This window comes from Lontra canadensis, unplaced genomic scaffold (genome assembly GCF_010015895.1).
Source record: "Lontra canadensis isolate GAN:19392208 unplaced genomic scaffold, GSC_riverotter_1.0 scaffold57, whole genome shotgun sequence".
Classification (NCBI taxonomy): Eukaryota; Metazoa; Chordata; class Mammalia; order Carnivora; family Mustelidae; genus Lontra; species Lontra canadensis.
In genome coordinates, this window is record NW_022631051.1 from 11,109,436 (window position 1) to 11,123,384 (window position 13,949).

The following is a 13,949-nucleotide window of genomic DNA, read 5'->3' on the forward strand; positions in this document are numbered from 1 at the left end:
AAATCCAGATTCAAGACTCTGGTTGGAGAAGCTTTCCCTAACCCCAGGGGCAGAATCAATTGCTACCTCCCCTGAGTGCTCATAGGCCAAACTCGTGTCGCACTGAGCATTGTGTGATTGTGCTTTCTCCCTCACGAAGTTCTGCCCAGTTACAATGGAAGTCACACAGATCTGCAAATGTGTGCGTTTTAATTTTAAGATAATATCTAATATTTTGCAGGGTCCTGCAAGGGTCCAGTCTCAAGAGAGGGAGAAGAGGATAGGCCTGTCCTGCCTCCATTGCCAGCCCTCAGTGGCAGCTGAGGCCTTGGGGGATAAGCATCTCCTGGAGGCAGCAGAAGCCTCTCTGGAGGTGAGCCAGGCAATCGAAGGCAAGCACTGGGAAGGCTCAGGTTCTGCCCTGGGAGATCCTGGGAAATTGGAGGTTGGCACCTGCCCCCAGGGCTTGGCCTCTGTCCCTGGTGCCCAAGCGTGCCTGCCCAAGTCTGCTGCATGCGAGCTCAGGATCCTTTCCCTGTGAGCCAGGACATGTCGCCGGTCCTGCAGGAATGAGGGGAGGAGGAGTCAGGGTAGAACACAGCAGGTTACCCACTTGGCACCATGAACAGGTGATCCCTGAGGACAGCAGGGGACCTGCTCTGTGCCAGGCCCTGATGCCCAGGAGAAATGGGTACTTAGGCAGAGAGGGGAAGTCCATGGGGTACAGGCTCTGGGCTGAGGTGGGAAAGGCTCAGAATGGTCAACAGGAGGGACAGAGGACCACGTACTTGCTGTGCAGCACAAACAGCCTTTTCGAAGGCAAGGGAGAGAGAGAGAGAAGGCCAGGGAGAGGGAGAGAGTATGTCATTCATCATGTTGCCTCTTGGTTCTCTATTGTTTCCAGCCCAAGGCCTACTCCTGTCCTGTGGCCTCCAAGCTTTCCCCAGTCCCTGAGCAGGGGGAGGGGGGCCTCTCTGTAGGCGCTTTGAGCCTACAGGGTGACTCCCATTGCCACCATCCTGGGGTGAGGGTAATGGCTGACATCCAGTGTCCCCCAGACACCAAACAACCACCAACATCACTAGCTGCCTGTCCCCCCCACCCCTAGCTTCTGCCAGTCTCAACACAACCAAATCCAGTTGGGTGTCCAAGGCCAGATGACTGCCCAAAGAATGGATTTGACCAAGGGCTTTGACCCCCTTCCCATAGCACTGGCTCTGCCCTGGGACACAGCCTCTTTCCCTCCTTCTATCACCCCAAGAACACAAATAACCAGCCCACTCGTAAACTACAACCCTTGTCCCACGCCACCCCATAGACCTGATGCCCCGTAGACTGATGTGGACCAAGAACAGGGGAAGGAGTCTGTAGGGCTACAGGAGTGGATGGCTACCAAGGGCCAGTCCCTTGGGGGACCTCTCCCTCCCCCCACCAAACCTCTAAAGCCCACACTCACTCCACCTCCCGCTTTCGGATGGCACGGCCGGAGGCTAGCACCTCAGCTACCTTGGACACGATGGGATCGTAATTCATGCTGGCCACAGCAATCACCTCATCGCCTCTGCAGGGACAGAGTAACTGAGCCTGAGGACTGCCCAGAAATAACTTTCCTTCTTGGAGACCTTGATGCACTCCTCTTCAGCTGGGGCCCAGGGAGGGATCTTATGCAGGGTAACAGGACTGTCCTAAGCACCCAGCCCTCCTTGCTTTCCTTGGCCCGACGTGGGCTTGGGGATCCTGTCAAAGGCCCATGGAGGCTCTAGCCTTCCTCCTCAGTGGAGTTCAGGGCTGAGCACCTGTCCTGGGATCACCACTCTCTACTTGTGTGACTCTCCTCAGTGTAAAAGTGGGAGTCCACAACCCCTACTCAAAGAGCTGTTCTGAAAATAAAATGTCCTGCCTCAAGACGTGGCTGCTGGACTTAATACTACCCAGCCTCCTCACTTGGCCTTGGAGGGTCTCCTGCCTAGCTGCCTCCTCTGTCCACCTTTCAGGTAGGTCCCTCCACTGGAGCAGAGCTCCTCTGGGATGAGCTCCCCCTTCCCGACCTTCCCGACCTTTGCTTCGCGCCGCCTTCCACCCCGTTGCTCTCACTTGGTGTAAAAAGCCACGAACTTGAGCTCTTCCAGATCCCCCTGGATGATGACGTCGTCGAAGCCTTCTCCGTACCCTGTGGGCCGAACAGGAGGGGATGGGACTCCCCCAGGTCAGCGCCCAGTACTTTCCTAAGTGTTCCCTGGAGCCCCCCACCGTACCCAGCTCCTTTGTCCTTGTAGGTGGTCCTCAGTGCCGCCCCCCAAGCAGTTTTCGCACTTACGGCGGACGTGCTCACGCCCCTAGGATGCTCATTGCCCCGTCCTAACCCCCAGGCTCCGCCTCCGCACTCCGCTAACACCTTAGCCACACCCCTAAATGCCTTTGGCCCCGCCCCTGCCCGGCGCCCCTCTGTTACCAGCGTAGCGCAGGCTCTTGCCAAACATGGCTGTCCACAGGTAGGGTACGGTGCTGATCTCCGCCTCCTGCGCCAGCATGTTCTGCGCGGCCACCCGCCCTGTAGGACCCAGGGTCGTGAGAGCCCCGACCCTAGCCCTCACCACCCCTACACTGCCTGCCCGGGCTCTCCGGGGACCTCTGACATGTGGGGCTACTCCCCTTCCTTCTCTTCCTCCTCACCTCCCCAGAGGTCAAGTAATGCATCACTGCTCAGCCCACTGCCCACCCCCGGTTGCAGCTGATCGGTGCAGAGAGGACACCTGGCTCAAAGCCAGTCACTCAGATCGCTTCTCTAGAGAATTTGAACCAAGTGCTCCAGACCTGGAAGGTCTGCTTCCTGGGGTTGGGGGATTGCCCACCATTTCTGATGCGCACACAATGAAACAGACACACCAGGTGTGAAGAGGATATCTATGGATGTCCACAGGGCTTGCTGTGTCAACTGGCTGCTCAGACAGGTCACCCCCGAGCCTTGAAAGGGTAATCCAGAGACCAGGACCCAAGGCCAGCAACTGGGGGGTGGGCCTGGGGGAGGCTGAGCCCCTGGGACAGCCCCCCACCCCCCATCCTGCCACGGGGCGGGTCATACCCTGGGCGTGAGCCATCTGCCAGTGTGGGATATTCACTTTCCGGTTGTTCCTCCAGGCCAGGGGGAAAGTGACAGCATCGCCAGCAGCAAACACACCTGGGACGTTGGTCTGCATCATCTGTGGGGAGCGGGCCGGGGGTCTATGGGTGGGACAGGGGCCTTGGCCTGATCCTGCCACCACCCCCAGTGAACACCCTACCCACCCCGCGCGGCCCCACCTTGTTGACAGGGATGAAGCCTCGGGAATCCAGATTGACGCTGCTCTGCCTCAGGAAGCCTGTGGCGGGCACGGCGCCTGACAGGACAGGGCCACCGTGTCCATTCCCCAGTCCTTCCCTTCTCCCGCCTCATTTGTCCGCCATGACCCATACCCTCCCTCACCAAAATCCAGCCCCAGACCAATAGTCCAAAGAGCAGCCCACCTAGTGGCTTTCATGCGTCCTGTCCCCTCTGGATGGACCCCCCCACCACCACCAGACTGCCCTGGCTCTCACTTCCTCTGAGAGACTCCAAAAAGCACCCCCACCCCACCCCCTGCCCCTGCCCCCCCCCATGGTTGGCATGGTGTACCTCCCCAGCTCCTACCCTGCCATCTCCCAGCTCTGTCCCTCCCCAGGCTGGCACCTGGAGGGCAGCAGGGCCCAGGTAGAGGGTTGTTTGGGTCCTGCAGGCCATGTGGGGCAGGCCATGGAGGTATCAGTGGGCAGTGGTCACTGACGTCCTCCACACCAAGCCCTGGCTACACGAGCGACTTCCACACCCCCCACCACAGCCCTGTGAAGTGGCCATTTTGTGGATATGGAGACCGAGGCTCAGGGAGGGGAAGGGACGGGCCCAGGGTCACTCTGGAGCACGTGCAGGTGCTTGCTGGCACCTGCCTGCCCACCCACTCACCGATGCCCACAACACAGACGTCAGCCCGCACAACCTTGCTGCTCTTCAGCACGACCTCCTTCAGCTGTGGGGAGGAGGTGGGTGAGCAGGGCGGCCCAGCTCCTGGGAAAGGGTGAGTGGGGGAGAGGGGAGCAGGAAGAAGGGCCCACCTTTCCCTCCTGGGCCCGCAGCTCTGACACCTCTGTCTGCATGTAGAACTTGACCCGGTTGTTCTCAAACATCTGTCAGGGCAGGCGGGCAAGGCCATGAATGAGAACATGGCGGGGCTGGGCTGGGTGCCTGGGGTTCCAAGGGGTTGGGTGCTGGGGGCTGGGGTGCGCTCACCTTCATGAGGGCACGACCAACACGTTCCCCCAAAAATCTCTTGAAGGGTGTCTCCTCCAGCTCCACCACAGACACCGAGTGGGCTTTTTCGGTCAGATAGGCGGCCACTTCCATCCCTGGGGCCAGGGTGGTGGATGGCAGGCTGGCACCTTGTGCCTCCCAGGGCCAGTACCACCCTGGGACCAGCCGTCACAGACCATTGCCCCCACCAGCCCTGACTGCTCACCCAGGAAGCCAGCTCCCACGACCACCGCGTTGCGGCCCCGGGCCAGCCTCACCACACGATTGGCATCTTCAGGTGTCCGGATGGTGAACACGTTCTCTACCTCTTTGCCTTTGCAGCTCAGCGTCTTAGGGCTGAGTCGTGGCCAGCATCAGTGAGGGGCTCCCGGCACCCCAAGCCCTCCCATCCGGCGGGGGGGACAAGGGGGAGACACCTTCCCACCTGCTCCCTGGCGCAAGCAGCAGCTTGCTGTACTCCAGCTTGAAGCCATCCTTGAACACAACCTTCTTGTTTCTCACATCCACTGTGACCACCTGCAACCCACGTCGGGCAGAAGGTGGGCCTGGGCGTGGACTTGAACCAGGCTGCCCCTCCCAGACCCTGCCAGACCCTCTCAACTGGAAGGTTCCACCGGGGCCATTCCTGACACCTGGGTCGTCCTTCCTCCTGGCTTCTCTTTACAATTCAGACACCACCTTCCCCTCAAAACCATTCTTACGCTCTCCTGTCCCAACCCTGAGCAGATCTCTGCATGTGCCCCTAAGCCTGCCAGGAAGGAGATTCAGGGCTGTTTTCCAGGCCTGGAATGCGCCAGGGTGCCTGGACAGCAGGGCCAAGAGGGCAGGACACTCCCCCCACAAGCTTCCAGGGGCCCTCATGGCCTCATGTCATTGGTGGTTCCCACTAAGCCTTCCCCAGATTTCCTAGCCTTGGCCCCATACCTGGGCCTCAGTGAGCACCTCGATACCATAGGCTCGGAAAAACTCCTTGGGCCTCAGGGCCAGCTGCTCTGGCTGGGCGTCCAGGGACTGCAGGAGATAGCTATCTTGAGATAAAGCCAGGTAGCCATTGTTCCATTTTGCAACAGAGGACCCAAGGCCTGGGGAGGGTGGGACTGGGCCCCATTCACAAAGGGGCCGTGGATAGAATTCAACAAACCCGCATCTTTTTGGAGGTACCACAGGTAGGACTGTTGTGAGCAGAGAGGGCAGCCAGCCAGACGCCCAATGGGCACTGAGAGGGCTTGACTGTGCCCAGGGGGCTGGGGGTCTGGGCCCTTCCTGGGCCCCATTTGCCCCTCCTCCCACCTTGCTGAGTTTAGGTCGGTCATAGGGGAGGTGCCGGTCCAGGGTGCACAAGACGATCCTGTCTGAGAACCCCTCTTGCCGCAGGGTCTCTGCACACACTAAGCCAGCCGCACCTGAGGGGAGGGTGCTGTGGGTCAGGGACCCCCTTCTCCCCTCTACCCCCCGCCCCTCATAACCCCACCACCAACCTGCGCCTACAATGAGCACGTTGGTGCTGCTGCTGTGGCCAGCACTTGTAGAGATACACTTGGCCATCACCTTAGTTCTTCGCTGGAGCTGCAAGGCCTAGGGATAGCCAGAGAGCAGAAGGCAGCTGGGAGCTGGAGTTGTGGACATCCTCCCTGTGCCATCATCCCAGCAGGCCAGGTCCTGCCGCTACAGTCCGGCCTCATCCCCACCAGGTAGCCTTTTACTCTGTTCCCCAGCCACAGGGCCTTTTCACATGCTGATCCCTGGGTCAAGATGCTATCCTCATTTCTCCCTTTTGCCTGAGCCCCAAGCCACACCCTCACCTGCTTGCTGGCCCGGACGTACACCTTCTCCTTCTCAATCTTCACCTGCAAGGGCTGTGTTGCTCAGGACCAGGTTTTGGGGTGCTCCAACCCCTGCCCTGCACTCCCAGGCTCCCACCCCACCGCCCAACTAGCCCCACCTGGAATTTGTGCAGACTGTCTAGGCCAGGGAAGTCCTCCAGGTCACCAGTGCTGATGTTGAAGCAGGCACCATGCCAAGGGCAGCGCACCCGGCCGCGGGACAGCACGCCTGGGGGAGGGCGGTGCCAGGCTGGGGCCACCAGCAACAGTCCCTCTTCCCTGTGTCCCAGCAGCCACTGGGTCTTCCCCATAGCCCAGGCGACCCCACTGATAGATGAGACCCTGAGGGTCCAAGGAGGACCTGAGCACCCTTCAGGGAGGTCCCGTTCCACCACCTGTGTATCCTGGGACAGCTCACCTTTCACCAGGGGTGCGCCATAATGTGGACACTTGTGGCCCAGAGCGTGGAACTCCCCGTTGTCCTTCACCAACAGCACCTTCCCCCAGCCCAGCTCCACTTCCCGCATCCTAGGGAGAGGCTGCGCTCAGACCGCAGGCTACACACCAGGCCCCACTTCGGGTGGGCACCTCTTCCCAGAGTCCAACTTTCTGGGGAGCAGGCCCAGACCAGGAGAGGCCATGATGGTGGGAGCTGGTGCGGGCGCCTGTGAAGGCCCTTTCCAGGCCTCCCAGCCCACCCCCTCCATGGCCTGCATCTTGCCTTCCCATCTTGGGCCCCTGGAAGCCCCCCACTTCCCCCAGGCCCTGCACCCACTGGCCATTCTCGAGGTCCTTGACGTGGCAGACAGCGGCCTCCACACAGTCCTGAGGGCCGGGATAGGGGTGAGGGGCGGTCAGGCGCTCCTCAGCGTGGAAGTGGCGGGCTGTGCCATTGCCCTGGTAGGCCCGGGGGCTGCCCTTCCCGCTGGCTGACAGCTCCTCCTTGCCCCGCTCCTTCTCCGGCAGCACCACCTCGATCTTGAGCTCCACTGTGGGTGGGCAGGGCAGGACAGTGAGCCCCCAGCCTGGCCCACCCCCTTCCCCACCCCACCAGCTCCAGGGCTGGCTCCTTTAAGTGAGTTCCCTCCAGTGCCTCCACCTTTCCAGAAAGCCCCCTGCACCAGCTTCAGAGAGCCTTAAAACAGGTGAGAAGGAGAACAGAGGCAGAAGGAGGGTAAGCTGGCTTGTCTTGAGTTCATCTCTGCATGTTTTCTTTTTCAGTAACAAATGAGTGGGGGGGCACGAGGGGGCTCCTTTGACCCTGACATTGCCTTTTGTCCAAGAATCTATGTGGGAGGAAAGAACCCTGGTGCCCTGAGCCCTGCTCAGACTCCAACGGCATGGTCGCTGATGGCAGAGGACGTCCCTAAAGGGTCAGGTCACGTGTAGAGTCAGACCCAGGTGAGAGCAGGATGTCCAAATCTGGGTGCGGCTCATTTCCTGGCCAGTGATCTGGGTGATGGCAAACAGAAGGTCTGTTGGTCTGTTTGCAACTTTCCCATAGGTTTGAGGGTTGTTGTTTTTTTTTTTATTAAAAAAAATGTACACAATTTATTTTCAACTTCTTAAAATAGATATGCTCACCAATGTAGGAACCCATCATTTGCCAAGCCCTGGGTTTTCCATGTTTTCATGTGCAGGGGTCTGGGGCCTTGGGTGTGAACCCCACCCGAAAAGGTGGTGCAGAGGGTGTGCAGGGCCCACCTCTCCAAGCTTCCACGAAGAAGACACTTCCCCAGAGTGCCCATGGGACCCGTTCCAGCAGGCAGTTAGCTGGTTTTCGTCTTTATATTTCTCTGCATTTTCTAAATTCCCTACAATGTGCCTGGGGTGTTTTTCTAATTAGAAGGGAACAATAAACAGAATTTTTAGCAGCGATAATCCGGCCTCCTGGATGGAAGCTAAGCCCCTGGCCCAGCATGGGCCCATGAGGAAGCAGGAGGGGCTTCTCCCAACTCCCAAGGCACCAGGGCCTCCAGGCCTCTCCCCATTTTACCTCTCATCCCCTCCACCCCAGACCTTGGCACTCCAGAAACAGAGAACATGGAATCACACCTCTGGGCCTTCTGCCTATGCAATTCCCTTGGCCTGGGTTGTCATCCTTCCCGGCCCTGGCGTACCCCTGCCCATCCACCTGGACAGTTCAGTTGCTGCATCCTCTGGCTGCCCATTCCTCATCTCATGCTGGGCTAATCTCCCACCCTGGCCTGGACTGGAGCTGGGGAAGGCAGGCCCACACCCCTTATCCTCAAGTCCCAGCTCTTAGCCTGGCCCAGGCACAGCAGGGGGCAGGGGTGAAGGTCTGCTCCATGATTCCAGCTGGGCAGGAAGGGCCCTAAAGCCCACCACCATGCTGAAGCTGTTGGGTCAGGTGATGGGGGAGAGGGAGATTGAGGGTGGGGTGGGTTCTTTGCCTCCACTTTCCATACTTTATGTAATGGTGTTAGAATGTTTTGAAAAGAATTAAAAAGGAAAATACTCCCAACTCAGCTGACACCAGCTATGTGAACTGTAGAGAGGAAGCTCACAGGAACAGCCTGGCAGGGGCCCAGATAACAGCCAAGCCAGATTGTTTGTATCCTCCACGTCCTTCCAGAAGGCTCCAAGGGGCTCGCCAATGCAATCTAACGGGAATCCATTAAGTCAGAGGCAGTAGTGGAAAGGTGGATGAAGAGGGGGGGTCTCTGCCCACCCACAGAGCCAGATCAACCCTAGCATCATGATTCCCGGGAGCCCATGTGACCATGCACCCTTGCCTTACCCCTTTGGACCTCAGATGCCTTCATTATAAAACAGAGAGAACAGTGTCTACCTCCTTGGTGATAGGGAATGCTGAAGGATTTAATATATGTAACTCAGACTAGAAACTCAATAGATGAAGTTGGGGAATAGCATTGTATTGTTAGCTCTGAGCCTCCTGGCAGCCGCGGCACAAAGGGAAAGCCTTTAAGTGGCACTTGTGGCCTCAGAAAAGGCAAGCGACTAGATGCCAAGAGAGCTGTGCTTCTTCCTAGTTCTGAGCTTGGCAAGGGTCTGGCCCGGAACACTTCTTATCACAGACCCAGAGCCAATGGAATATGGGGAGTATAGAGCGAGCTCAGGAAATGTGTGCTGATGTGGTCCAGTCCAGAGTCAAGCAAGATGGTAGGTAGAGTTTGCACAAAGACCTTTGGTTTGCTCTGGTCTCCCTGTAGACCCTCTTGACCCCAGCTGAACTTTTATGGCCCAAATGCTCCCACTCACACACGCTGACATTCTCTGAACCTCACCCTTGACCTGCCCAGTGTAGGTGCCTAGGGGTCTAAGCTCCAACCTAATAGCCATAGCCCCATAGGGGAGTCCTAAAAGCAGGGAGCCTACCTCCAAAAATATCCAAAAAATGTTCTACACATACCCCTTCCTGTGTGCCAGGCCCTGTGCTAAGCAAGACAGTGTGCATGGGGCGGGGCAGGGGAGGGTGCAAAATTGTTAGCTCCACTTATACATGAGAACATAGAGGCTCAGAGAGGTGAAGTCACCTGCCCAAGGCTATACAGCCAGAAAGCGGCAGGGCTGGATTTGGGCTCAAGAACGTAAGTTCTCACCACTGCCTCTGGGGCAATGAGAGCTGTCAGCTCCTGACCTGGGAGCTGGGGGCCAGGGGTCTCAGGCAGGCCAGCCTGTTGAAGTCCTTTAAAGGAAGCTGCAGGTGGCATCCTCTGCTCTTGGCGTCCTGCCAGACCAGCTAGCATTTTCCTGCCCACTTCTGATGGGGGGAAGGCTGAGGTCAAGACAATGGCCATCATTCACCGAAGTCATACGTGGAGCCAGGAAGGGTGTCAGGATCAGGCCCAGAACTGGGTACCCACAGGATGGGCATGGGGGGAGGGACAGCTGGTCCCTGAGACAGGTGCGGGTGGGGGGCGTCCCTTCTGCCTGGCAGGACATTAAAGGTCCCCTCTTGCCCCCAAGTTCTCCCTCAGACCCAGGAAAAGGAGAAAAGGCTCATGTGTTCCAAGGTAATGGAGCCGATGGGTATCAGGTATAAGGGGAGCTGGCAGGGGCAGGGTGGCCTGGGTGGCAGGTGGGCGGGGCACTGACTGGGCACGAGAGAGGCCTCTCTGGGCCTCCATGTCTTCATCTGTGACAGGCCTCCATTCTTTTGCCTTCCTGAGTGTTGTGAAGAGAGAGAGGGAAAATAGGGGCTGGAGAGAGAGCCCAACAGGCAGAAGTCTCCATGGAGAGCACATCCAGGCCTCCTCCCTTAGCACCCAGGAAGCCCCAACCTCAGGCCGGAGCCCCTCCGGCCAGGCAGGGTAGGATTTCCTGCACAAATGGGGCAACTCAGTTCAAGGTCACACAGGGCATCAGAAGAGGGCTGTGATCTGTCCACCCCACCCTCATGGCAACTTTGATGGGTCAGGCTTATTTTGTAGAGAGGGAACAGAGGCTCAGAGAGGTAACTTGCATGCCCTGGGTCACACTGCAGCTATGGGTGTCCTCTTCCCCAGCCCTAAGGGGAAGGCCCCCCTGCCCTATCCTGGAGCAGGAGGAACCCTAACTTCTACTTTCTGAGAGAGGTTCAGCTGCTATTTCCCCCAGAAGCACCCAAAGCCCCAGATAAAGAAGGGGACCCATTGGAGGGGGGCCAAGAGAAGGCTCCAGGCCCCTCACCCCCTCCTGCCTACAGGGAATTAACATTCTGAGCAGCCGGCTGCCCAGCCTGACCTACTTCGGAGGCAGAGGGGGGAGAGGGAGGAGGAAGGTGGCTGGAGGAGGGGAGGAGGGAGGAAGGGAGGGAGAGGGGAAAGGGAAGGGAGGGAGGAGGGTAAGGAGAGGGAGGGGGGAGGGTGGGGAAAGGGATGGGGGAGGATGAGGCAAGAAGAGAGGAGGTACCTGGCTTGGGTTTGGAGAAGCACCCACCCATGGCGAATGGCCCACAGCTGATGGGGGGGCAGGCACACAGATGGTAGGCTGTGGGAGGCCTAGGGTGCCCCCGAAGGTGGGGCTGGACTCCCCATGGCCCTTAGAGATGCTGGAGCTGCCATCCGGGGCCGGAGATGCCTCCAGGACCTGCAGGGGAGACAAGGGGCATCTGTAGGGACCAGGGCTTTGATGGGGGTTGTGGAGAGAGACGCAGAGAGATAGAGATAGATGGGGGCAGCGACGGGGGCGGGGGGCGCCTTCAGGAAGACGCACACATTTGAGTTGGGATCCACTGCCTATAGGGGACCCTGGAAGGCACCTCCCTTTTGAGGCCCTCCAGCCTCCCTACTCTCACTCTCCCCTCCCATTTTTGCCTGTGGGCTGTGCCTACTGCCTAGGGGGCCCTCTGCTCTGATCTCAGCCTTTTTGGTCCAGCCCCACAGTGGCCTTGTCTGGTAAAACCTCATTTCTGCAGCCCACTGGAAAGCCAGCAGCCTGGGAGCCCTGGGACCCTCCATTCTTCAGGGAGCTCCCACCATGCTTGGGGTCCAAACCCAGGTCCTCTCAGGCAGATCAGAGCCCTCCTGATTCTGTAGTTTCTCCTTCCTACAATGGGGGTGACATTTAGTTCTCCTGGGCCCTGGCCCCCACTCTGGCTGGCCCCCACCCACCTCCTCCAGGCAACCCCTGGTTCTTCCTCCCAGCCCAGCAGTGGATGGAGGCTTTCCAGCTCTGGAAGGCAGGGCAAAGGGGGCAGGGGTCCAAGAGGTGGCCCAGCCTCCAGCCTCTACCCCTCCTCCCAGGGTGAGTGAGGCCAGGAGACACTGGAGGGTGTGGGTGGGTGGGGGTTGGGCTGGGCCAGTCCGCTCTGGTCCCCAGGGAAACCCAGCTCCACGGTGAACAGAAGTAGGCGGCTAGCCCAGGCCTGATGGGGTTGGGGGAAAGGGAGCCCAGGCACACAGCCCATGCCCAGCAGCCATGAGCTCCCACCCTGTACACAGGCCCCCCACTTCGCAAATGCTCTCCAGGCCTGTGGTGCTGAGATGCCATCCAACAGCAGTTGGAGAAACTGAGAGGCCAAGGGCTTGCCAAAGTCAAGCAGCAGGAAGGGGCATCCAGGTGACCTCCCACCTCCACCCTGCCTTGGTTAGTTTCAAGATGGGCAGGGACCCAGGAAGCCCCCATATCTCCCTACAAGCCACAGGGCTGGGCAAGAGGTCACCAGATCAGAGTCCTCAAGGCCACAGGGGCGGCCTCCTGGAAGATTCGGCTTACAGACCGGACTTTGGAAGCCCTGGGAGAAAGGTGTAGCAGCCCTGTTTACAAATGACCTCCCCCCAGTCCATTCCACTGTCATCCCCCCTATTTCCCCTGGAAGTTCTTCCTGAAGTCTAACTTGAGGTGGGGCTGAGGTCTACCTGGTCTTGCCCAGATCCTAGCAAAGGCTTTGAGTGGGTGCCTGAGAGCAAGGGGGCCAAGGAGGAAAAGTTGGGAAGGGCCATCTACGGCCTGGCATCTGATCTTACCAGCCCTAGTGGTGCACACTTACAGTTCGAGAGGCGGTGGCAGCCAAAGGTCACTGGCCACATGGGGCATACAGGTACTTGGTCCCCTGCTCATCACCAAGGCAGATCAGTAAGACTGAGCTACCACCTGCCCTGCCTGGCCCCTCCCTGGGCACAAGGGGGCCCTCCCCAGATCCTGGCTTCTCCTCGGGCTCAGCTGGGCCCACCTCCTTCCTGCCTGGCCTCAGGTTTCACCTGCTGGGCCACAGATGTCTGAGAAGGTGGGACCTCCACTTGCTGTCCAGTCCCTGTCTGGGCGGTTTCTCCCTCCCTGGGGTTCCTGGGGGTCCTAGACCCTCCAGGGCCTTGGGCCTGGAAAGAGATTTGCTGGGGATCGAACCTTCTCCAGGCCTACTGTGTGCAGGCAGGCTGGGAGCCCTGCTACCTCAAAGGCAAAGGTTCTTGCTTGTGGAGCAGCAGGAGGCATCCCCAAGATTTTGAGGAGTGCTGCCCCTTTCCCACAAATTAACCCAGTGCTGAAAAGTTCTAACTTTCCCACCAGGAGCATGTGTCCTCATTCACTAGGACACGGTCCCCCCAGGCCAGTGCAGGCTGGGCAGAAAAGGGATTGTGGGGAAGGTGCTGTTCACTTGGGACCCTCAGTGGCTTTCAGTCTTCTTCAGGATAGCAATCAAGTTAGAGGGGTGCCGGCCCTCACCTGCTCACTGGCAGGGCCCGGGCGCAAGCCTCCCGCGAACTCTCCCTGCCTTTGCACGTGCAGTCCCCTCTATCTGGGAGGACCTTTCTAGCAGCTTTCCCGCCCGTCCAGACGTCCTCACCACACCGGGGGGCCCCCGGAAGGAGGACGGGCACACAGTGGGACGCCGGGGTAGCGGGGAAGGGCCCCGGGCCAGGGAGGGGAGAAGGAAGAGAGGCGCTTCGGCCCCAGCTTGTCTCTCTCCTTCTCCCGCTGTCTGCCCCAGCCCCCACCGCTCCGGCCCAGGGTCCGAGACCTGCGAGCGCGCCCGCTGGTCCCGGGCGCGGAGGCAGCGGGGCCGGGACCCGATAGCCGAGCCGGGGTGGCGGGGTCGGGGTCCGGGGTCCTGTGGGCTGGGGTCCCTGGGGCGGGCGCTCACCTGGGCTCGGCGTGGGCCTCCGCTGTGGAGCCGCTCGGGGCCGCGGCCGCGGGGGGGGCGGGGGGGGCGGGGGTGGAGCAGGCGGGGGCGGGGCCGGCGCTGCGGCGACACTGCGGCCGGGGAGCCCGCGGCGCCCAGCACCGCCCCGCCGGGTCCCTGCTGGTAGAAGGGGGTCGGTCCCGGGTCAGGGGCTGGGCCGGTGGCCTCGGAATCCGCATGCGGTTCGTGGGGTGTGGGGAGGTATTGGGTGGCCCTTCTGGCCGTGGACGGCCTCAGCGGG

At 59.8% G+C, this 13,949-nt stretch overlaps 1 protein-coding gene across 5 annotated transcripts; it reads right to left on the reverse strand.

Annotated features, from left to right (window-relative positions):
- Window positions 1-172: 172 nt before the first annotated feature.
- On the reverse strand, window positions 173-13,727 carry AIFM3 (apoptosis inducing factor mitochondria associated 3). Of its 5 annotated transcripts, none has more exons than XM_032875953.1 (21): window positions 13,670-13,727; window positions 10,999-11,175; window positions 6,899-7,112; window positions 6,542-6,651; window positions 6,243-6,352; window positions 6,103-6,147; window positions 5,779-5,875; window positions 5,591-5,703; window positions 5,225-5,311; window positions 4,725-4,816; window positions 4,506-4,636; window positions 4,280-4,395; window positions 4,105-4,176; window positions 3,956-4,019; window positions 3,280-3,356; window positions 3,062-3,179; window positions 2,432-2,530; window positions 2,074-2,149; window positions 1,436-1,540; window positions 768-788; window positions 173-540 (listed from the first exon to the last, which is right to left on the reverse strand). In XM_032875953.1, exons 2-21 carry the CDS (start codon window positions 11,027-11,029, stop codon window positions 501-503), a joined length of 1,818 nt encoding a protein of 605 aa, XP_032731844.1. In that variant the 5' UTR covers window positions 11,030-11,175; window positions 13,670-13,727; the 3' UTR covers window positions 173-500. The 5 variants fall into 5 exon arrangements, with proteins under 5 accessions (XP_032731844.1, XP_032731845.1, XP_032731847.1 ...); XM_032875954.1 differs by lacking the exon at window positions 13,670-13,727 and adding an exon at window positions 11,700-11,721; XM_032875956.1 differs by lacking the exon at window positions 6,899-7,112.
- Between the last annotated feature and the right edge of the window lie 222 nt (window positions 13,728-13,949).